Source organism: Littorina saxatilis, linkage group LG2 (assembly GCF_037325665.1).
Source record: "Littorina saxatilis isolate snail1 linkage group LG2, US_GU_Lsax_2.0, whole genome shotgun sequence".
Taxonomy (NCBI): Eukaryota; Metazoa; Mollusca; class Gastropoda; order Littorinimorpha; family Littorinidae; genus Littorina; species Littorina saxatilis.
Window position 1 is genome coordinate 8,833,977 of NC_090246.1, and position 20,471 is coordinate 8,854,447.

Genomic DNA, 20,471 nt, shown 5'->3' on the forward strand with positions numbered 1-20,471 from the left:
GCTTGTTTCATTGTAATAGTGCGTCATCTTGTGTTTTGACGTGCTTGTTTCATTGTTATAGTGCTTCATCGTGTGCTTTGACGTGCTTGTTTCATTGTAATAGTGCGTCATCTTGTGTTTTGACGTGCTTGTTTCATTGTTATAGTGCGTCATCTTGTGTTTTGACGTGCTTGTTTCATTGTAATAGTGCGTCATCTTGTGTTTTGACGTGCTTGTTTCATTGTAATAATGCGTCATCTTGTGTGTTGACGTGCTTGTTTCATTGTAATAGTGACCGGCACGGTTGGCCTAGTGGTAAGGCGTCCGCCCCGTGATCGGGAGGTCGTGGGTTCGAACCCCGGCCGGGTCATACCTATGACTTTAAAATTGGCAATCTAGTGGCTGCTCCGCCTGGCGTCTGGCATTATGGGGTTAGTGCTAGGACTAGTTGGTCCGGTGTCAGAATAATGTGACTGGGTGAGACATGAAGCTTGTGCTGCGACTTCTGTCTTGTGTGTGGCGCACGTTATGTGTCAAAGCAGCACCGCCCTGATATGGCCCTTCGTGGTCGGCTGGGCGTTAAGCAAACAAACAAACAAATTGTAATAGTGCCTCATCTTGTGATTTGACGTGCTTGTTTCATTGTAATAGTGCGTCATGTTGTGTTTTGACGTGCTTGTTTCATTGTAATAGTGCGTCATCTTGTGATTTGACGTGCTTGTTTCATTGTAATAGTGCGTCATGTTGTGTTTTGACGTGCTTGTTTTATTCTAATAGTGCGTCATCTTGTGATTTGACGTGCTTGTTAAATGGTAATAGTGCATTATTTAGTGATTTGACGTGCTTTTTTCATTGTAATAATACGTCATCTTGTGTTTTACTTCTTTGTTTTATTGTAATAATTCGTCATCTTGTGATTTCATGTGCTTGTTTCATTGTAATAGTGCATTACCTTGTATTTTGACGTGTGTATTCTGCTGTGTTTCAATTGCTTGCTTCATAGTAATAGTGGGTCATCTGGGTGTATGTTTTTGCCCACACTATTCAATATTGTGCAGTTTGCTGTTTTTCGTGTGCTTGTTTCACTGCTAAAGAGGGTCATCTTTTTTGCCTGCAGTAATTGCCGGTTTCAGCCTTGTGCGTTCCACTATGCTTCTTGTGCTTTAGTCATCGCAATAGTAGGTCATCTGTTTTTGCCTACACTAATGGTCGGCTTCAGTCTTGTGGATTCTGTTATGTTTCACGATTTTGTTTCATTGTAATAATGGGTCATTGTTTTTTACTCACACTATTCGCCGACATCAGTCTTGTGCATTTTTCTGTGTAGCACGTGCATGAATATCTGTGTCAGTCAAGTCAGTATGACATTGGTATGTTACCCGCTTCTATCGCACCGTTAACCTTCATCTCACTCCAGATTCATGATTGATCCTTCTGCAATGTTAATGGCAGTACCACGTGAAAGGCTTTGGGATGTCTAGCACAGTACTCACCAGCAAAATTATCGTTCAGATCTATTTGTTTTACGTGCTCATATCCACGACAAAAGCAGGTAAGCAGCTTCAATCGCACTTTGAACTGGAGTGTTTGACGTGGAGTTACAGCATGGTTTACACGGCTTTTCCAAAACTTTACACCAACTTTCAACTTAAAATGGAAATAATAAGGGACGCGTTTGACCATAGAAAGAACATAAATTGCAGTCAGAGAGTGCTGTTGAGTTGTTTTCCTCGCACTTTGACCTCCTCTACTTACTGGCTTCAGTTGTGTGCATTCTTCGAGTTTCACGTCCCCGGTTTATTCAAAGCTTTACATCATCTTTTAACTTATATGGAAATCAAAAGGGATGCGTTTGACCATACACGGAACAAAAACTGCAGTCAAAGAGTGCACTAACTGACAAATAGGAGCTGAGCTGTTTCTCTCGCAATTTTACCTCTTCTACCCACTTGCTTCAGTCTTGTGCATTCTGCGTGTTTCACGAACGCTTATTCTTACCTTGTCCGTTTGCGATTTGCCTAAATTACGGGTTTTCAGAGATATCTCACCAGTTTGAACATTTTGATAGGAAACAAGAACAAAGTAATTATGTTCCTCAAAAGCAATTATAATTTATTTTGTACTTGATTCACCTAAGAATGCTGGCGATGATAAGGTCTTCATAATGACCTGATAATTAAATTAACGTACACAGGTTTCCTTTTCAGGGTCTCTGAACCGTTTCTTATGAGAATGGATGTCAAACTTGCGATTTCCCTGTGTTATATTTTTGTCATCTGTGCAAGGTCTTTTTCTAGGACTCTTATGACAGCTTTTTTGTCCAGTAGACCTGCAGCAGCTGGCAATGACAGCACGAGCTGCACTAGAAAGAGAGTACGACATAGATAAGAACACAACTGACCTATATTTTATTGAAACTTGTTTGGAGGCCTGGGATGGGGAGCGCTTTTGTTATACATCGTAATGAAGACAAAATGATTTTTGCCAATTTTGTTTGGTTCCTACCCACAATCAAAATAAATGTATTTTTTCGGTGCAAATCGGTAAGTTGAATTGTTCAATCTAATTACGGAAGACCACTATTTTTAAACTGATTGTGTTACTATTGCCGCTGCAGAAACATGATCAGCATTAAAGGATTTGTAGCAGACGACCATGTCGAGCATGCCGTGCGAGTGGATGTTCTGTTGCCATGGAAACGAACACACTCTCCCGTTCCGGGTTTCAAAAGATGTTGAATCTGTTTGACTGTGGAACGTTAGCTGCTTTTTTCGCCAGTTTACTTCCACAGCTCATTAGCTTAAATCTACGACGTTGACGACGACGATGACGATGACAACGACCGACGACGACGACGACGACGGCGATGATGATGATGATGATGATGATGATGATGATGATGATGATGATGATGATGATGATGATGATGATGATGATGATGATGATGATGATGATGATGATGATTGATGTGTTTGTGCCACAGGAGCAATACGGGTGGCTGCCCCCCTGCCAGTGGTCGCCCTGTTACTGACCGTGTCCGGAATCATCATGAGTGGCCTGGGCAGTCTCAAGCGTAACGGCAAAACCATCATCGCTGCTGTCTTCTATATTCTGTCAGGTAAGAACATTCCTTTAAAATTACCTCCATTCCCGGGCTGTATAAACACATCACGAGACTTGGAATCAGTGACACAACCCAATGTGAGTGTACAGCTTAGAGGATCAACTCTCTGAGCACATTCTGCAGACCTGCCCACATGTGCTGCCAGCACACCAGCACTATTGGCCAGGAGATACCAACCAGCCTGGGCACGAAGCTCTGGGGACCCGCTGCCGGACTGCACATGGCCGGACTTCATGGCAGCCACCGAGCCAAGTATATAACGGACATGAAAATCGAACGCAGAAAGAGAAGAAGAAGAAGAAGAAGAAGAAGAAGAAGTAAAAGAAGAAGAATTCCTGTGTAAAGCAGCATTGCTGAGCTCTGTTTTCTACATTCTTTCAATCAGACACTGTCTTTGGTCTGACAGTGCCATCCAGACATTTCTCTAAGTTTAAATTCATTCGCTTTTAGCAAAGCAGTCATTGCTTTTGTCTTTTGCATTCTATCAGGGATGCATATATATTCGTTTAAGGCACTGTTCAGCTCACGAGTGAACTTCGCTGTCCGAACACCCCCGTGTGCACGCATGCGCACAATAAAGAACCCAAGTTGACAGCGAAAGTGTCCAGGAATTGGAAACAGGAAGACACGCATGCAGGAAAGAAGAAAATGGTAGCGTCGTATTGTATGGCAGCTGGCTTTCCCCCGGGAGTAAACAGCCCGAATTTCCATGAGGGTAACCTCACAGGACTATATGAAATCGTATCCTTAACCTTATTCTTATCCTTATCCTTTGTCCGTATAAAACAGGAGTAAAAAGGCCCTCGGGTCTCTTCAAAAGTTAGCCTATACCCCCGGGTTCTTTATATTTAGATTCGTCAAATTCACCAGAAACTTCCCCCCCCCCCCCCCCCCATCCCAAACGGTCAGATCAATAGTATCCCTTTTAGGCCAAATAAAAATATATGTTGGTTTCGGGTAACGTGACCAAAAAAAGATAGGGTCGGTAGGTCGGCTTTTTATATTTAGTCAAGTTTTCACTAAATATTTTAACATCGAGGGGGAATCGAAACGAGGGTCGTGGTGTATGTGCGTGTGTGTGTGTGTGTGTGTGTGTCTGTGTGTGTCTCTGTGTGTGTGTGTGTGTGTGTGTGTGTGTGTGTGTGTGTGTGTGTGTGTGTGTGTGTGTGTGTGTGTGTGTAGAGCGATTCAGACTAAACTACTGGGCCGATCTTTATGAAATTTGACATGAGAGTTCCTGGGTATGATATCCCCGGACGTTTTTTTCATTTTTTCGATAAATACCTTTTATGACGTCATATCCGGCTTTTTGTAAAAGTTGAGGCGGCACTGTCACACCCTCATTTTTCAATGAAATGGATTGAAATTTTGGCAAAGCAATTTTCGACGAAGGCCGAGGTTTGGTATTGCATTTCAGCTTGGTGGCTTAAAAACTAATGAGTGAGTTTGGTCATTAAAAATCGGAAACTTCTAATTAAAATTATTTTTTTATTAAACGATCCAAAAACAATTTCATCTTATTCTTCGTCATTTTCTGATTCCAAAAACATATACATATGTTATAATTATTTGGATTAAAAACAAGCTCTGAAGATTAAAAATATAAAAATTATGATCAAAATTATATTTTCGAAATCGTTTTAAAAACTATTTCATCTTATTCCTTGTCGGTTCCTGATTCCAAAAACATATAGATATGATATGTTTGGATTAAAAACACGCTCAGAAAGTTAAAACGAAGAGAGGTACAGTAAAGCACAGCGCAATCGCTACCGCGCCAAACAGGCTCGTCACTTTCGCTGCCTTTTGCACTAGCGGCGGACCACGTTCAGTTTCATTCTGTGAGTTCCACAGCTTGACTAAATGTAGTAATTTCGCCTTACGCGACTTGTTTATTTTAATTTACTTTCATTTTCATTTAAATTTAGTCGATTTCAAAGGAGGTTACTTCCCTTAGTCTCGCTATGGTTCGCAAATGTGCCAAAAGTTTAGGATTTTTTCAGAAATGAAAAAAACGTTTTAGGGTTGTCGGGAGAAAATAGGGTCGGTCGGGTTACCCTAAACCAACATAAATTTCTATTTGGTCTTAGCAAGTACAGATAAGTAAGATACAGCTAAAAGCTTTTCTCATTTCAGGTCAAAGAGAGTTTATCTTCACACTAATGAAAAATTAATCTGCAAGCTTTCTAGAGAAGGAGTTCTCCTGCGTTTTGACAAAAACTTTAATCTCCGTAAAACGCTCTCCTAAATAAAAGAAGGCAGAAAGTCGAGAGTTATTTATCTCGAGAATGGATTTTCTGCGACTCAAGAGCCATGTTCAGGACCAGAGGCAGCTGCACAAAGCGTAGTTTTTTGTCTTATAATCCTTTCGCAGCTACTCGTATTGCGCGACAAATCACATTTTGCTCTTGAATATGTGAATACGGACTGAGATGGAAAAATGATGTTACAGGTTTTTGTTTTTTACTTTTTTACTTTTGAATGTCGTCAATGTTAAAAGATGCCGTCTTTACGGTATAGATCATCTCGAAGATCATCATATTCAGGTTGTGGCGGTTTTTTTCCCGTTGGAGCATCCTTCAACTGAAACACGAACTAGCATTGCACAGCATGACTGTTTTTCATGCAGCGATTTCTATCATTATTCTCATTGTAATAATATTTCTCCACTTCCTCTGTATCATCATCATCATCATCGTCGTCTTCGTCGTCGTCGTCGTCATCATCATCGTCGTCGTCATCATCATCGTCGTCCTCGTCATCATCAGCATCAGCATCATCATCGTCGACTTGCGCAACCACCTGCAACTCTTTACTGCAATGGTACAATGATTTCGTTATTGTCGTTCGTCGTAGTCATCATCATCAGCAGCAGCAGCAGCAGCATAGTCGTCGCCTTATTGGTCGTCGACGCATTGTCGTCGTCATCATCACCATCATCATCATCATCATCATCATCATCATCATCATTTCTATAACCACCCACCCGATGCATACACATTTGCATGCCCTTAAGGCCACACAGAATACGGTATGCTGTGGCTTCAAGGGCCTCCTGGAGTATCCTGATTATAGTCTGCGCATGCCTGTGGGGATGAGCATGATCATGGGGAAATGGCCAATCATAATCTTTGCGAATCTCACGGCATCTTACAAAGCGCATTTCGGCACTTTGGCAACACCCTTCCCAATATCTATCCTCAGTACTGCAAAGCTCTGAAAACCTCTTCAAACTACAAAAGTACGGAAAGAATTCATTTAAATACCAAGCCCCTTCTGTTTAAAATTCTCTGCCCGCTGACATCCGCAGTTGCTCTTCTTGGATATCCCATGCTACGCCGTATTGCCCTATGGCTGCCCTGGAATACCTATCATGGACGTCTTGTGCCCAAGGTAGAATGTGTGAACCACCACCATCGCTGCCCCCGCCCCCACTAGCACTACCAACATCACAGAAAATGAATGTTAGCGTCAATCCCTAAAACACCATGGCAGCAATCAGACGATGGCAAAGACTGTGATGTCTTCTTCCTTGTTCGTGGCTTTCAAAATGTCACACGCCTCGAGGATACAACCTTCTATACGCAGCTGCCGACGTGTTGCTTTACTATTTCAAATTATTTCAGGGCAGATGCCGTCCAGTTATAGGCGATGTAATGCTGCGGATTTGCTGGTATTTATGTGCGACTTATTACCGAAAGTTCGGCTTCTCAGGAAATAATGCAAATATCCGATGGCCATCCATTCAGTGCATATTATTTCACGGGGAAATATTGTTCAAATTGATACAGTGCCAGACTAGAAAGAAAAGCATTCGATGGCCTTCCATTCAGAGCTAATTATTTCTGGGGGAAATGTTGTCCAAATTGGTACAGAGCTAGCCTTTATAGAAACAATATAAACATTCGATTGCCATCCATTCAGAGCTAATTATTTCTGGGCAAAATGTTGTCCAAAATGGTACAGCGCTGGACTTCTTTGCAGGTGTTCCCCTGTGGTGCATTACCAGCAGTTTGGTACCAAAGAGAGCGATGAAAAATCTCGTTGTCCGTATATTCATTTCAAACTATATTTCTTGGGGGGATATTTTTATGAATATTTAAGATAACAGACCGTTTTGTACGTGTTCTCTTGTGATTTAGTATCAGTTGTGCTCCTTCTGAAACAATGAAAACGCTCGATGGCTGTCCATTCAATTCAAATCTTGTGGGAATCTTTGCAATGCTAGACTTTAGTGGAGGTGTTTTATCCTGTTATGTTTTAATCATAGTTCGGCTCCTGCGGGAAAAAAAGAAACAACCGATGGCAATTGGGGCGGGGGGGGCGGGATAGGGGGGGGTGTAGGGGACGGTAGCTCGATCAGTTGGTTAAGCAGTGGACTTGAGATTCGCGGGCCACGGGTTCGAAACTTTCTGTGCAGACTCAAAAAGGAATCCATGTCCCAACCCTGTACTGTGGCACGTAAAATATGTGACCCTCCAGCACGAAATGAGTCGCATGTCACCTCGCGCGGTTCTGCGCTAGGCTTAATATAAGTCCGGGGAGTGTCTGGTAACAGTGTGGGGGTCACCTTAGTCACAGGCTTATAACTCATATAGTTTTTGCTCTTTTCTAAAACGGTTTTCACCACTGGATAGAGCATAAAAATCTCTTTTGGAAAATGTACAAATATGAAAATCATGCAAAGGTGACATGCGACTCATTCCGTGATGGAGGGTCACATATGTCGTCCATTCTGCCATAAGTGCAGCTGGCTGAATGCACATTAACACTCTTGTTGCTGCTAGCTTTCCACTAGGAGGAAGGGACCCACTTTTCTCAGCAATACGATAATAAAGGTTATGATTATGTTCAAAACAAGTTCATTCTGGGGCTCAACGCCTGTTATTTTTAATGAAAATTTCTGACACACCACCTCTATGTAGCTTTTGTACACAGGAAGAGGAAACCTTAGAACATTTGTTTTGGGAGTGCACAAGAGTTAAGCTTTTTTGGTCTGATTTCACAGAATGATTATGCCTAAATTTCACACATTGCAGTAATCTGAAATTGTCAAAAGAACGTGTAATTCTAGGTTATTTAGACAACTTTTATACGGATGCTGTTTTTAATTTGTTTATTCTCCTTGCCAAACAAAGTATATTTGGAGCCAAATTAAATAAGACAGTCCCAACACTAAATGTTTTGTGAAAATTGTCAAACAAAGGTTTTTGATCGAAAAGTATAATGCAAGTGTAAATAATTATTATGGTAAATTTGCAAAGGATTGGTGTTTATATAAACACTTTTTTCGTTGATGCCATAGGATAATTGTATTGATTGATTTCGTATGAACATTTTTGAATGTGATACTCCCTGTTCCATTTATTCATAACACATATTATACAGTACGTTTACGCCTATAATTATACCCCATGTATACTTGGAGGCTAATGCAGTCATTGTACCAGTGTATTTCAAAGTGTGACCATCGTCCCCACCTGACCAACCCCCCCCCCCCCCCCCGTGTCCCCTGTCCTTTCAACCTACCCACTGTCTTGTCTATGTCTGTGTCTTGTCTAGGTATGTGTGTGTGTATGCGTTAAGACAGTCATATCGTATGCTGTTAAACTCTGTGTATGCTGTATGTTATATCTATATTTCTTTCTGTTGTCTATGTATGTGTCTTGTCTAGGTATGTGTGGGTGTGTGTGCGTTAAGATAGTCATATCTTATGCTGATAAACTCTGTGTATGCTGTATGTTATATTTATATTTCTTTCTGTTCTATCGTCTTTCTTCTTCTTTTGTGTGTGTACTTGTCTTTTCGTGCCTGAAGAAGACCCATAGGTCGAAACGTCGCCGTTATTTGTTCCCTGTTCGTCATATTAACGTGAGTACAGTGCTTGTTGGTCTTTTTGTTGTTCGCTCTCACGTGCAGTCGCCATTGTTTATTTGTTATATTTATGTTTACATAAAAGAAAAGAAAAAGAAAAAAATGTTAATTCTGGGTTGAAAATACTGAGGAAAATCGGTGTGATGCTAGACTCCTTTGCAGGTGTTCTCGGGAAATGTTTCGTACAGTTCGTTTCATCAGAAAAATCAAAAACACTTGGTGACCATTCATTGTCGCGTAAAGCCTGTCTTACACTGTGCCGAATATCCTTACGAATATGAAAATGTTGTATTCGGCCAAAAAAGAGACGAATGGACAGGAAAAAACAGAGAAAAATCGAAGGCTTACGAATCCTTGCGAATGTCATACGAATGGTTGCGCCTGCTTGCGAATGTCTACCGATCATTGCGATTGTGTTCGAATCCATATACGGATCTATTACGAACGTTGCGAGTGGCCTTGCGAGTGTTGCGAGTGCTTGTAAACATTTTACGAATAAAACGAGTATGCAATTCGCATTGTTCGTAATGTTGCTCTTACACTCTGGCGAATTGCCCTTGCGAATAGAATTCGCCAATAACTCGTAATGATCGGGACATGGTCGCAAGACATTCGTAAATGTTCTTAACAATTCGCCACCATTCGTCTCTGTTTGCGAACATTAGCAACATGCTCCTAATATTCGCAAGGAAGTCATATTCTGAATGTTTCGCAACGTACTCGTAAGTATTTGCAAACCATTCGTAATCATCGTAAAGGTATGCGTAGCGCTCGCAAGCATTCGTAAGGATTTTATTCGTGCACATTTTGCCAACATCTTGCGAATGGTTGCGAATTCATTACGAATTTCTCAGGAATGTTTTGACTATTTCTTCCCAATTCATAAGAATGTTGCGAAAGCCTTACGAATGCTTGCGAGTGACTGCAATTGCTTGCAAATGCTTTGAAAACAGTAAGAATATCTTGCAAACGTCTTGCAACTAAACGGCGATTTTGATAATAATAATAATAATAATAATAATAAATGAGCATTTATATATAGCGCAACATCATAACTTTACAATTATGCTCTTTGCAATTATGCTCAATGATCGGAACACATTCGCAAGCACTCGCAACCATTTGTAAAACATTCGCAAGGGATTGGTAAGGCTTCCAATTCTCTATATTATTCATGTCCATGTGTCCATTTTGTTTGCCGAATACAACATGTTCATATTCGCAAGGATATTCGGCACAATGTAAAGACAGGCATAACGAATGGTTGCGAATGGCTTGCTAGCGCCACGAATACATTGCGATGATTAAAAATGTCTTGCGAGTACTAACGAGTACGTTGCGAAAAAAATAGCAAAATGACTTCCTTGGGAATATTAGGAGCAAGTTGCTATGTTCAAAACAAGAGACCAATTGTAAGAAATAGTTAAGAACATTTACGAAAGTCTTGCGACCATGTCCCGATCATTGTGAATTATTGGAAAATGCTATTCGCAAGGACAATTCGGCACAGTGTAAGAGTAGCTTTAACAAGAAAAAGGGGAGTGCTGTTTGCCAATGGATGCAGAAGAGCAGCCGTCGTTGTTTTAAAATCAAAGCATTTTGTGACCATCCATTCTCAGTTTAACAGGGAAAGATGCCTGCGGGTATCTTCTTCTTCTTCTTCTTCTCCGTTTATGGGCTTAGACTCCCACGTTCACTCATGTTTTTAGCACGAGTGGATTTTTACGTGTATGACCGTTTTTACCCCGCCATTCAGGCAGCATACGCCGATTTTGGGGGAGGCATGCTGGGTATTTTCGTGTTTCTATAACCCACCGAACTCTGACATGGATTACAGGATTTTTCCGTGCGCAGTTGGTCTTGTGCTTGCGTGTCACTAGCGCGTCTGCACATACGTTGACCTGGGAGATCGGATAAATCTCCACTCTTAACCCACCAGGCGACAGCGACCGGGATTCGAACTCACGACCTCCCGATTAGGAGGCCTACGTCTTACCACCACGCCACTGCGCCCGTCAGCCTGCGTGTATAAAAAGTGCAGCCAACGTTGTTTTAAAATCAAAACGTTTGAAGGTCATTTATGCTCACCTTACCAGGGAAAGATGCAGTGCTTTTTGTCAGTAGGTACAGGAAGTAAAGCCAACGTTGTTTTGAAATCAAAACACTTGATGGTCATTTTATTCTAACTTAAACAGGGAAAGATGGAGTGCTTTTTGTCAGAGGGTATAAAAAGTGCAGCAAAAGTTGTTTTAAAATCAAAACCTTTGGTTGCCATTTATTTTCACCTAAACTGGGAAAGATGCATTGTTTTTTGCCTGTGGGTATAAAAAGTGTACCCAGCGTTGTTTGAAATCAAGATTTGGTGGCCATTTATTCTCATCAATAGAGGGAAAGATGTACTGCTTTTTGCTTGTGGGTTTAAAAAGTGTAGCCAACGTTGTTTTAAAATCAAAACATGGCGATTTATTTTCACCAAAACAGAGAAAGATGCAATGTTTTTTGTCAGTGGGTATAGAAAGTGCAGCCGTCGTTGTTTTAAATTCAAAAATGTTGTGAACATCCATTCTGACCTTACCAGGGAAAGATGGAGTGCTTTTTGCCTACGGGTACCGTCGTTGTTTTAAAGTCAAAACATCTGGTCATTTATTCTCACCTAAACAGGGAAAGATGCAGTGCTTTTTGCCAGTGTGTATAAAAAGTGTTACCAACGTTGTTTTAAAATCAAAACATTTGATGGTCATTTATACTCACCTAACCCTTGTTAGGTGTTTCTTGTATAGAATATAGTCAATGTTTGTAAAGATTTTAGTCAAGCAGTATGTAAGAAATGTTAAGTCCTTTGTACTGGAAACTTGCATTCTCCCAGTAAGGTCATACATTGTACTACGTTGCAAGCCCCTGGAGCAATTTTTTGATTTAGTGCTTTTGTGAACAAGAAACAATTAACAAGTGGCTCTATCCCACCCCCCCCCCCCCCCCACCCCCTTTCCCCGTCGCGATATAACCTTGAACGGTTGAAAACGACGTTAAACACCAAATAAAGAAAGAAAGAAAGAAAGAAAAGGGGGTTCCACAGGCACTCGACACGAAGTGGGCGGGGGTGATTGAGTACATCCTTTCCTACTGTTTAAAGGCTGCCATATTCGTAGCGTTCATTAATTAATTCATATTGTTTACATGTGCCAATAATGTTATAAAACTGTACCTAAAGGGATATAATAACGATTGGCTGTAGCTTTCGAACACAGAAAAACATTATTTCAGTATTGCAAAGTGGTGTTGATAGTGTCGAATGTAAACAGAACAGTCTCAAAGTGAAAGTGGATGTTTTCCGGAAATTGCGCAGGCGGAAATATACGATCTCTCACAGCACATATTCGCAAGAATAAGGCCACAGGCTTCAGTTGACAAGCTACAAGTACATCTAATGTTCTAATAGGCCTATGTACTCACGTGTCCAGCAAAACTTTGGCGAGTTCAGTATCCCCTTTGTACTTGGTTCTCAATTTGAAGCGATGGGCCTCTGACGAAAACAATCTTTCTTTCAGCGCGACCCAGCGCTGGTGCTGCGTGGTGATGAAGCAAGGAGTCCACTTTCTCTTCTCAGCAGATTTAGTGGTCTTGACGGCTTTAGACGGGTTTACTTCTATCTTTTTTTTGCCATTGTACGCAAGCGCGCTTTGACTGTCTCCGACGCCATCTTTGGTTTACGAAACGTCACGACTGAAGTGACGTCAACGGTCTAAAAATAGCCCAAGTCCTGGAGAACTGTTGCTAAACAATGCAATAAAGAATTAATTATTTCTCGTAATTGGTAAGGACTTCAAACCTAAAACTTTGCAGGAAGCTTAATTTATACATCCCCGCAACGATGGAAAAGCCCCTGAAGTAATTAAACTAAATAAATAGGACAAAATGTCAGCCTTTAATAGTAGTAGTGTTGAAAGCGCATTAGGCCCCGCCCACTTTGATCCCGCCGAGCTCGTGACGAGTGCCTGTGCTTGCTTCCCGTGTGGAAAATCTGGCGAATTACCATAAACCCTTCTGGTGTTTACATCCCTCCGTGTGAGCACTCCGTCGCGATATAACCTTCGTGGTTGAAAACGACGTTAAACACCAAATAAAGAAAGAAAGAAAGAAAGTGTGAGCACTCTACATCATTTGTAGTTTTGACCTGCGTGTGACATTTTACACAGATCGAGAAAACCACTGATCCTTGAGACCGCGTTAACCGCCATGGATTGTTTCCATTTTGTTCCCTGAGGAGCCTAATTCGTGGTAATATATATCTTTCAGGAGAGCACCTGCAGAGAAGTCTAGTTTTGCACCAATTTTGGACAGTATCACCAGTAGCTTTTAACGAAACCCCATCGATTGTTTTTATTTTGTTTCCTGGGAAACCTAGTTCTAGGTAATATACTACTTGAGAACACTTGCAGAGAAGTCTAGTATTGCACCGATATTGGACCCCCCAAAAGTCGCATTCAACACAATCCATTCAACTGTTTTCATTGGTTTCTGATGAGCCGAAATATGGGGTAGTACATTACATGACAACACCTGCAAAAAGCTCCGGCGTCGCATAGATTTGCTACTGTTTTGTTTCAAGAAATATTATGCTTGTCATATTTTGGTCAAAAATATGAATACTGTTTCAGTGTCAATCCATTTAAGTAAGACTTGGTTTTATTTTTACGATTGAATGTACACAAACATGCACATTTACATAATATAACATTATAACTCCTTCATTCCCGCTCTGTGTGTGTGTGTATGTGTGTGTGTGTATGTGTGTGTGTGTGTGTGTGTGTGTGTGTGTGTGTGTGTGTATGTGAGTGTGTGTGTGTGTGTGTGTTTCTGTCTGTCTGTCTGTCTGTCTGTCTGTCTGTCTATGTGTCTGTGTGTCTGTGTGGTCCATGGTATAGTGGAGACGGTTGGTGCAAGGAATAGTATAGATGCGTGTGACGGGGCATGAAAGTCAGGGTCAGATAGATCCTACAAAAGGGAAATCGCATTTGAACTTTAGTGCAAAGCTAGCACGCACATGTGTAATAAACCTAAAAATCTTTCAATTTTTCCCCGTAACGAAAACTCTTTACTTAAGAGTAGAATGAATAGAAAAGAGAAAATAAAAGAGGATAACATTCCACTTTGAAATAGCTTACACTCACCCCTACTTTCCCCCTCCTATAAATAAATTCCTTGACGTTTGGATTAAATGTGCTTCTGGTTTTTGTTCTAAAATGAATATTTTGTTCTTCTTTTTTTTTTTTTTTTTACAATGTATCCTTTTTGTTCTAACAGATTCCCCCTATTTGCTGTCAAAATTTTCCCTTTTTTCTCTCGTCATTTTCTGTTGGGAATTATAAAAATGGTTGCAACCATTCCCTGGGAAAGTCGCGACCAAAAAAAGCTTCAAACACAAGAGAAAACAGGCGAAGAAGTAGGAAAGAGGGGATGGGTGTTGGGGTGAAGAGAGAAGTTAGGACCGATTGAGGGGCGGGGGTGGAGGTGGGGTCATTGGATCTGCGATAGCTAAGCTGTGTAACTTAAGCCTAAAATAAGTCTTCTGAAAGTCGACCTCTAAAATATTGTTTACTCACGCACGCACGCATGCACGCATGCACGCACGCGCACGCACGCACACACAGACACACAGACACACACACACACACACACACACACACACACACACACACACACACACACACACACACAAAGAGGCCAGGAACTGAAACAGCATGTATCGGCAATTCTTTCAGCTAAAAGTATGGCAAGTCTACCCAAACTTGTTTTGTACCTTTTAGTTTTAAAACCACGGACACAAAATGATACAAAAGGGCAAAGAGTGTGGCTGGGTGATGATGTAGGGGGACGGGAGGGGAGATAGGCGGGGGGGGGGGAGGATGTTGGAGGGGTGTAGAGACAGCCGGGGTATTTGTCTTTTACTAGTCTACAGCCCATGTTCTTGGGCCTAAAAAGCCGTGCCCAGACAACATTGAAACCTGCCATGAAAACTATTAGAGTAGAAAACACTTTTGTCACACATAAGTACACATTTTATCTTAGCTTGATTTGTGTATAGGGACATTCATAGTATGCACAGAAAAGCAGACGCCAAGGTATGATGACCCCTGATATTGCTACGTGACAGTCTGGGTTAAAACATGTCTGCGCGGAATTAAAAGTGCTGGTGCTTCAGACGATACTACAACAGTACACTTTTCCAAACATCGCATTTGAAAGGTTTTTGTTGTTGGGGCTGGCTGTTTTTGTTGTTGGGGCTGGCTGTTTTTGTTGTTGGGGCTGGCTGTTTTTGTTGTTAGGGCTGGCTGTTTTTGTTGTTGGGGCTGGCTGTTTTTGTTGTTAGGGCTGGCTGTTTTTGTTGTTGGGGCTGGCTGTTTTTGTTGTTGGGGCTGGCTGTTTTTGTTAGGGACAGGAGAGTGGTGAAAGAATATAAGAAGGGGGGGGGGGTAGTTTTGGAATTTACTTCCCGAACCCTTAATCCCTTACCCCCCACCTCACCCCCTCCCCCTACGCAGAAATCAATAACTTTGAAACCAGACAACCTTATTACTCAAGGATGGAAGCATCAAGTCCATTTCCATATGGACCTGATTCTCAGCGAGTTTTTTCTAATCTACTAATCTATTAAACAAACATTTCAAATAAAATCGGCTGAGGTAAGACGGACAATATTTTACAAAAATAACACAATATTTCGGCGGTACAGTGAAGACGCCTCTGTTGTTGCTGTTGTTGTTTTTGTTGTTGTTGTTGTTGTTGTTGTTGTTGTTGTTGTTGTTGTTGTTGTTGTTGTTGTTGTTGTTGTTGTTTACACAAACAATAAAGTGTTTGCTCTTATTCTTACGAAATTTTACGTGGGTATTTATTGGCCCAATACGCAACAGCTCTTCTAATTTACTGCCTCTCTCTCTCTCTCTCTCTCTCTCTCTCTCTCTCTCTCTCTCTCTCTCTCTCTCTCTCTCTCTCTCTCTCTCTCTCTCTCTCTCTCTCTCTCTCTCTCTCTCTCTCTCTCTCTCTCTCTCTCTCTCTCTCGTTCTCTCTCTTTCTCTCTTTCTTTCTCTCTCTCTCTCTCTCTCTTTCTCTCTCTCTTTCTCTCTCTCTCTCTCTCCCTCTCTCTCTCTCTCTCTCTCTTTCTCTCGCTCTCTCTCTCTCTCGCTCTCTCTCTCTCTCTCTCTCTCTCTCTCTCTCTCTCTCTCTCTCTCTCTCTCTCTCTCTCTCTCTCTCTCTCTCTCTCTCTCTCTCTCTCTCCCTCTCGCTCTCTCTCTCGCTCTCTCTCTTTCTCTCTCTCTCTCCCTCTCGCTCTCTCTCTCGCTCTCTCTCTCTTTCTCAATCGCTCTCTCACTCACACACATACACACACATTACACACGCGCGCACACGCACAATCACTCATGCACGCACGCGCGCGCATAACCACACTCACGAAAGCACGCACACACGAAAAGACGTCCATCTATTCTTCTTCTTCTTCTTCTTTCTCTTTTGTCGACCGGTGTAACACGAGAAAATTACTCCCACGAGATTTTTACTCCGGAGTAAACATTTCGTACGAAAAGGTTACTCCCTTTACGAAAAAAGCACTCCCCCATTTCACGAGAAAATTACTCCCCAAGACAGGTGAGTTCCGAGTAAACATTTCGTACAAAAATGTTACTCCCCTGACGAATAAATAACGAATAAATTACTTCACCCAAACACAAGCAATTTAACTTCCCATGCCAGGTGTACGACATTTTTACTCCCTTGTCCCCTGTTGGTCTTGGAGGTGGAAGGGGTGGAAGGAGGGTAGCGCGACATTCGTGTGCGCTAGATCACTTATTGGCATTATTCCTTCGCCCGCATCCCATTTTTGCGTACGAGATTTTTACTGGAAGTAAAATAAATGGGGAGTACAAATTTCATGGAGGGAGTACTTTTTTCGTGCCTTGGGGAGTTCTTTTCTCGTACGAAAAGTGTACTCGGAGTAAGAATTTCGTACGAAATATTTACTCCGGAGTAAATGTTTCGTGGAGTAAAAATTTCGTGTTACACCGGTCGTAAATTGGGTTCCCCCATTCGGCAACGGAGGTTTAAAATGGCGGAATTCACTTTGCATTCACTTGCCACAACTTTTGTGTGTGTTTGTTTTCTTATTCTTTCTAACTTGGGTGTGTATCGGTTGTTGTTGTTTTTTGGGTGTTGTTTTTTTTTTTTTTTTTTTTTTTTTGGGGGGGGGGGTGTTTGTTTCTTAACAATATTAAGTTTAAATACCAGTAATCTGAAATGTTGATTTGTTTTTCATTTTTTTGTTTTCTTGGTTGTGTGTCGTGTTTTGGGGATTTTTTTAAATTTTGTTCTGGGGGTGGGTGCTTTTTTATTTACAAAATAGAGTTTAAAGTATCAGCAATCTGATGTTTTAATGTTTGCAGACATCAGTCTTGCTGTCCATGTATACGGTCTTTCTGGCGTCTTATTGTCTATGTCAGCGGTATACGTAAATACATTGATTCTGTTTGTGGTTACTGTGGGTCACCTTTCCAAAAACTATTGGTTTTCCACTGAGCCATTTTAGAAGACGGAAGATCCACAGATAAGTCACAGAGATCATGTATCATCTTTATTTGTCTGTTGTGTATCTTAATTGTTCGTCTACTTTAAAGCACCGAAAGGTCGACGTTCTTGTGATTCGATGTGTCGATAATTTAACGATCCAAACATTTACCTTTTGTGTACAAATGCAAATACAGATAGACTGCCCTCGCCGTCATTTTGCAAGCGAGCCACTCGATCTGGAGATAAGTTATTCATCTGTTTCATAAGTGTCTGTCTGTCTGTCTGTCTGTCTGTCTGTCTGTCTGTCTGTCTACTTCACAGATCTTTGGGTCGACGTACTAGTGAATGTAACGTTTTGTTTTGACACTGACAAACGTTCTAATTACCTACCTTTCTTGTTTTTTTATTACCTTTCTTGTTTTTTTATTACCTTTCTTGTATTGTTATTACCTTTCTTGTTTTTTTATTACCTTTCTTGTTTTTTTATTACCTTTCTTGTATTTTGATTGTTGGTTTTTCCAGGTCTAAGCCTTGCAGTCGGAGTGGTGTTATTCATCTCAGCGATATACGACGAGCTGGGCTACCACTCTCAAACCACAGGCCCCTCCAAAGATTTCACCTATTTCTACGGCTGGTCCTTCTACGTAGCCGGAAGCGCTTTCGTGTCGTCAGAGCTCTCTGCCGTCATGTGTGTGACGTTGTACCTACGTCGTAACGCACGCGTGCAGGATATGGTGCGAATCATTCCGGGCTTGGAGGACAAGCTGCAAGATGACTTGAATCACGTGGACACGGAGCACAAAGTGGACACGTCACTGCATGACGTCATATGGTGACCGATGACGTCAGTGAGGGGACTTGTGACGTGTATACCTGTGTCCATGACTGTTGTGGTCTTGGTGTTCGTGTTGTGTCAACGGAATGAAGTGAGAAGTGTGTTAGATGACGATATTTTTGTATTCTATAACCTGTATATATCTTTGGTTGCTGATGTATGCGATGGCGTTTGGACTCTTTTTGTTGCATTGAAAACTTGAAAAAATGTTTTTAGTTTGAACTAACGTTCGTCCACTCTAAGAACTGCCTGAAATTTAAAACAAAAAGTATTCCAACTTACGAAACATATTTGAAGTTGTTACATCTGTAAAAAGACATGATTTCTGGCAATTTTTGTGAAATACCTTTGAAATCTAAATATTTGTTGGCAAGGATTGTAACCCGTCATACCGTTTTATTTCTGTTACTGTGGCAGTATAGTCACGCCGACATTTTCAACATGATTTTAGTGAAATATATAGAGATTCAGCCCGCGGTTGCCTGTCATGTTCAGTACAATCGCGAAAATCCAAAGGCATATTCAAAAAAGCAAAAAGGTAATTTCTGGAACACTTAGTTATAAACGAAACGAAACATTCACTAGTATATCGACCAAGTGGTCTTTAAAAAACGAAGCTAAATTCCAACATCCATTTTGAATTGCATTGCCTTCTCTATCACGTGGTGTGGATCAGTGCCAATGTTATTTAGTTGATACGATGAGAAACACTGTGTGCTGCTGTATGTTGCTGAAACGTCCGTTCTTTGTCTCATGGAAAGGGCAACTGTGGATTCCCTGTCCGTGTGCTGTTTCATATTTTTCACTCGTTGAATATGTTGGGCTATGTTTGTGTTGTTGTTGTTTTTTTGTTGATTTTTCTGCGTTTTTTTTTTTTTTGTATTTTTGTTTTTTTGTTTTTTTGCGTTGGCATAAACTTGCCCTTTCCCTTTCAAGGCATCTTATTTTTCCATGCTTTTGATCTGTGACACCATCTTTCCCCCGTACAATATCAAGTTTACCACGACAGATATTATGTCCAGGCTTTTACGTGAGATGAAAGAGTCATACTGGGGCACATGCCAAAAACCTGATTTCTGTGCGCAGCAAAAATGTGTTGCTGAATTAAAGGTACACTCCTTCTCGTGATGAAATTTCGGCGCACGATCTCAGACTGTTCTGGCCAGGCTTGTGCATGCAAAAAGACCATCCCTCCACTTGGTCACATACCAAAAGTCACACCCTGACTGTTTAGTCTGGTGAGATAGATTTTTTGGATGAATGAATTTATTAAGTCATGAAAATGAAATTAATTCATCCATAAAAGTCAAATTGTGCGCAGAGAGCACCCAGATTGTTCAGTTTTGGTAGAAGGAGTTTTTAATCCCATGTTAAATATTGTCCAGATCTGAGATGGTGAGCCAAACGAATTTCATTGGAAGGAATGTGCCTTTGCGTTCATGACAGCAGATATTGTTGCTGAAAGAAGTTCGTAGCTAACGTACGTTTGTCAATGCGCACAATTATCTAGCAAAATATCCCCCGAGCTGCACACCAATGCAGCCTGTTGACTTTGTACGTGTGTGTGTGTGTGTGTGTGTGTGTGTGTGTGTGTGTGTGTGTGTGTGTGTGTGTGTGTGTGTGTGTGTGTGTGTGTGTGTGTGCGCGCGCGTGTGTTTGTGTGTGTTTGTCTGGGTTTTATAGCCTTGGCATGTGTTCTTTCCCTTTAAAAGCGGTTGCTCTTTAAAGGGCTTAACTTCCCTCCCTTGTTTATGCGTTTGATATTGCGCAGGCGGAAATGGGATACCTGAGGATAGCAATAAGTTCAAGCTTCATGTATCTGATCAATAACCATGCAATTTTGTGTTCTATTTAAACTTGCATGGCAACAGAGGGTGTACAATATTTTTTAGGTTTAAGGGGGTTATGCTACGCCTGTTTGTCACATTTAGCCTATGTTATTGAGGGACTCAAGGTTTTGCGTGCGTTTTTGACTCACATGCGAAGCAAAAGTGAGTCTATGTACTCACCCGAGTCGTCCGTCCGTCCGTCCGTCCGTCCGTCCGGCCGGCCGTCCGGAAAACTTTAACGTTGGATATTTCTTGGACACTATTCAGTCTA

The 20,471-nt window shown here is 41.4% G+C and overlaps 1 protein-coding gene across 1 annotated transcript in view; it reads left to right on the forward strand.

Annotated features, from left to right (window-relative positions):
• Window positions 1–20,019, forward strand: part of LOC138958117 (voltage-dependent calcium channel gamma-5 subunit-like) — a 121,328-nt gene extending 101,309 nt beyond the window's left edge. The window contains exons 4-5 of the mRNA XM_070329187.1: window positions 2,963–3,097; window positions 18,059–20,019. Of these exons, the coding sequence (XP_070185288.1) occupies window positions 2,963–3,097; window positions 18,059–18,372 (449 nt within the window). The 3' untranslated portion in view covers window positions 18,373–20,019. The remainder of the gene's footprint in view (window positions 1–2,962; window positions 3,098–18,058) is intronic.
• The last annotated feature ends 452 nt before the right edge of the window (window positions 20,020–20,471 follow it).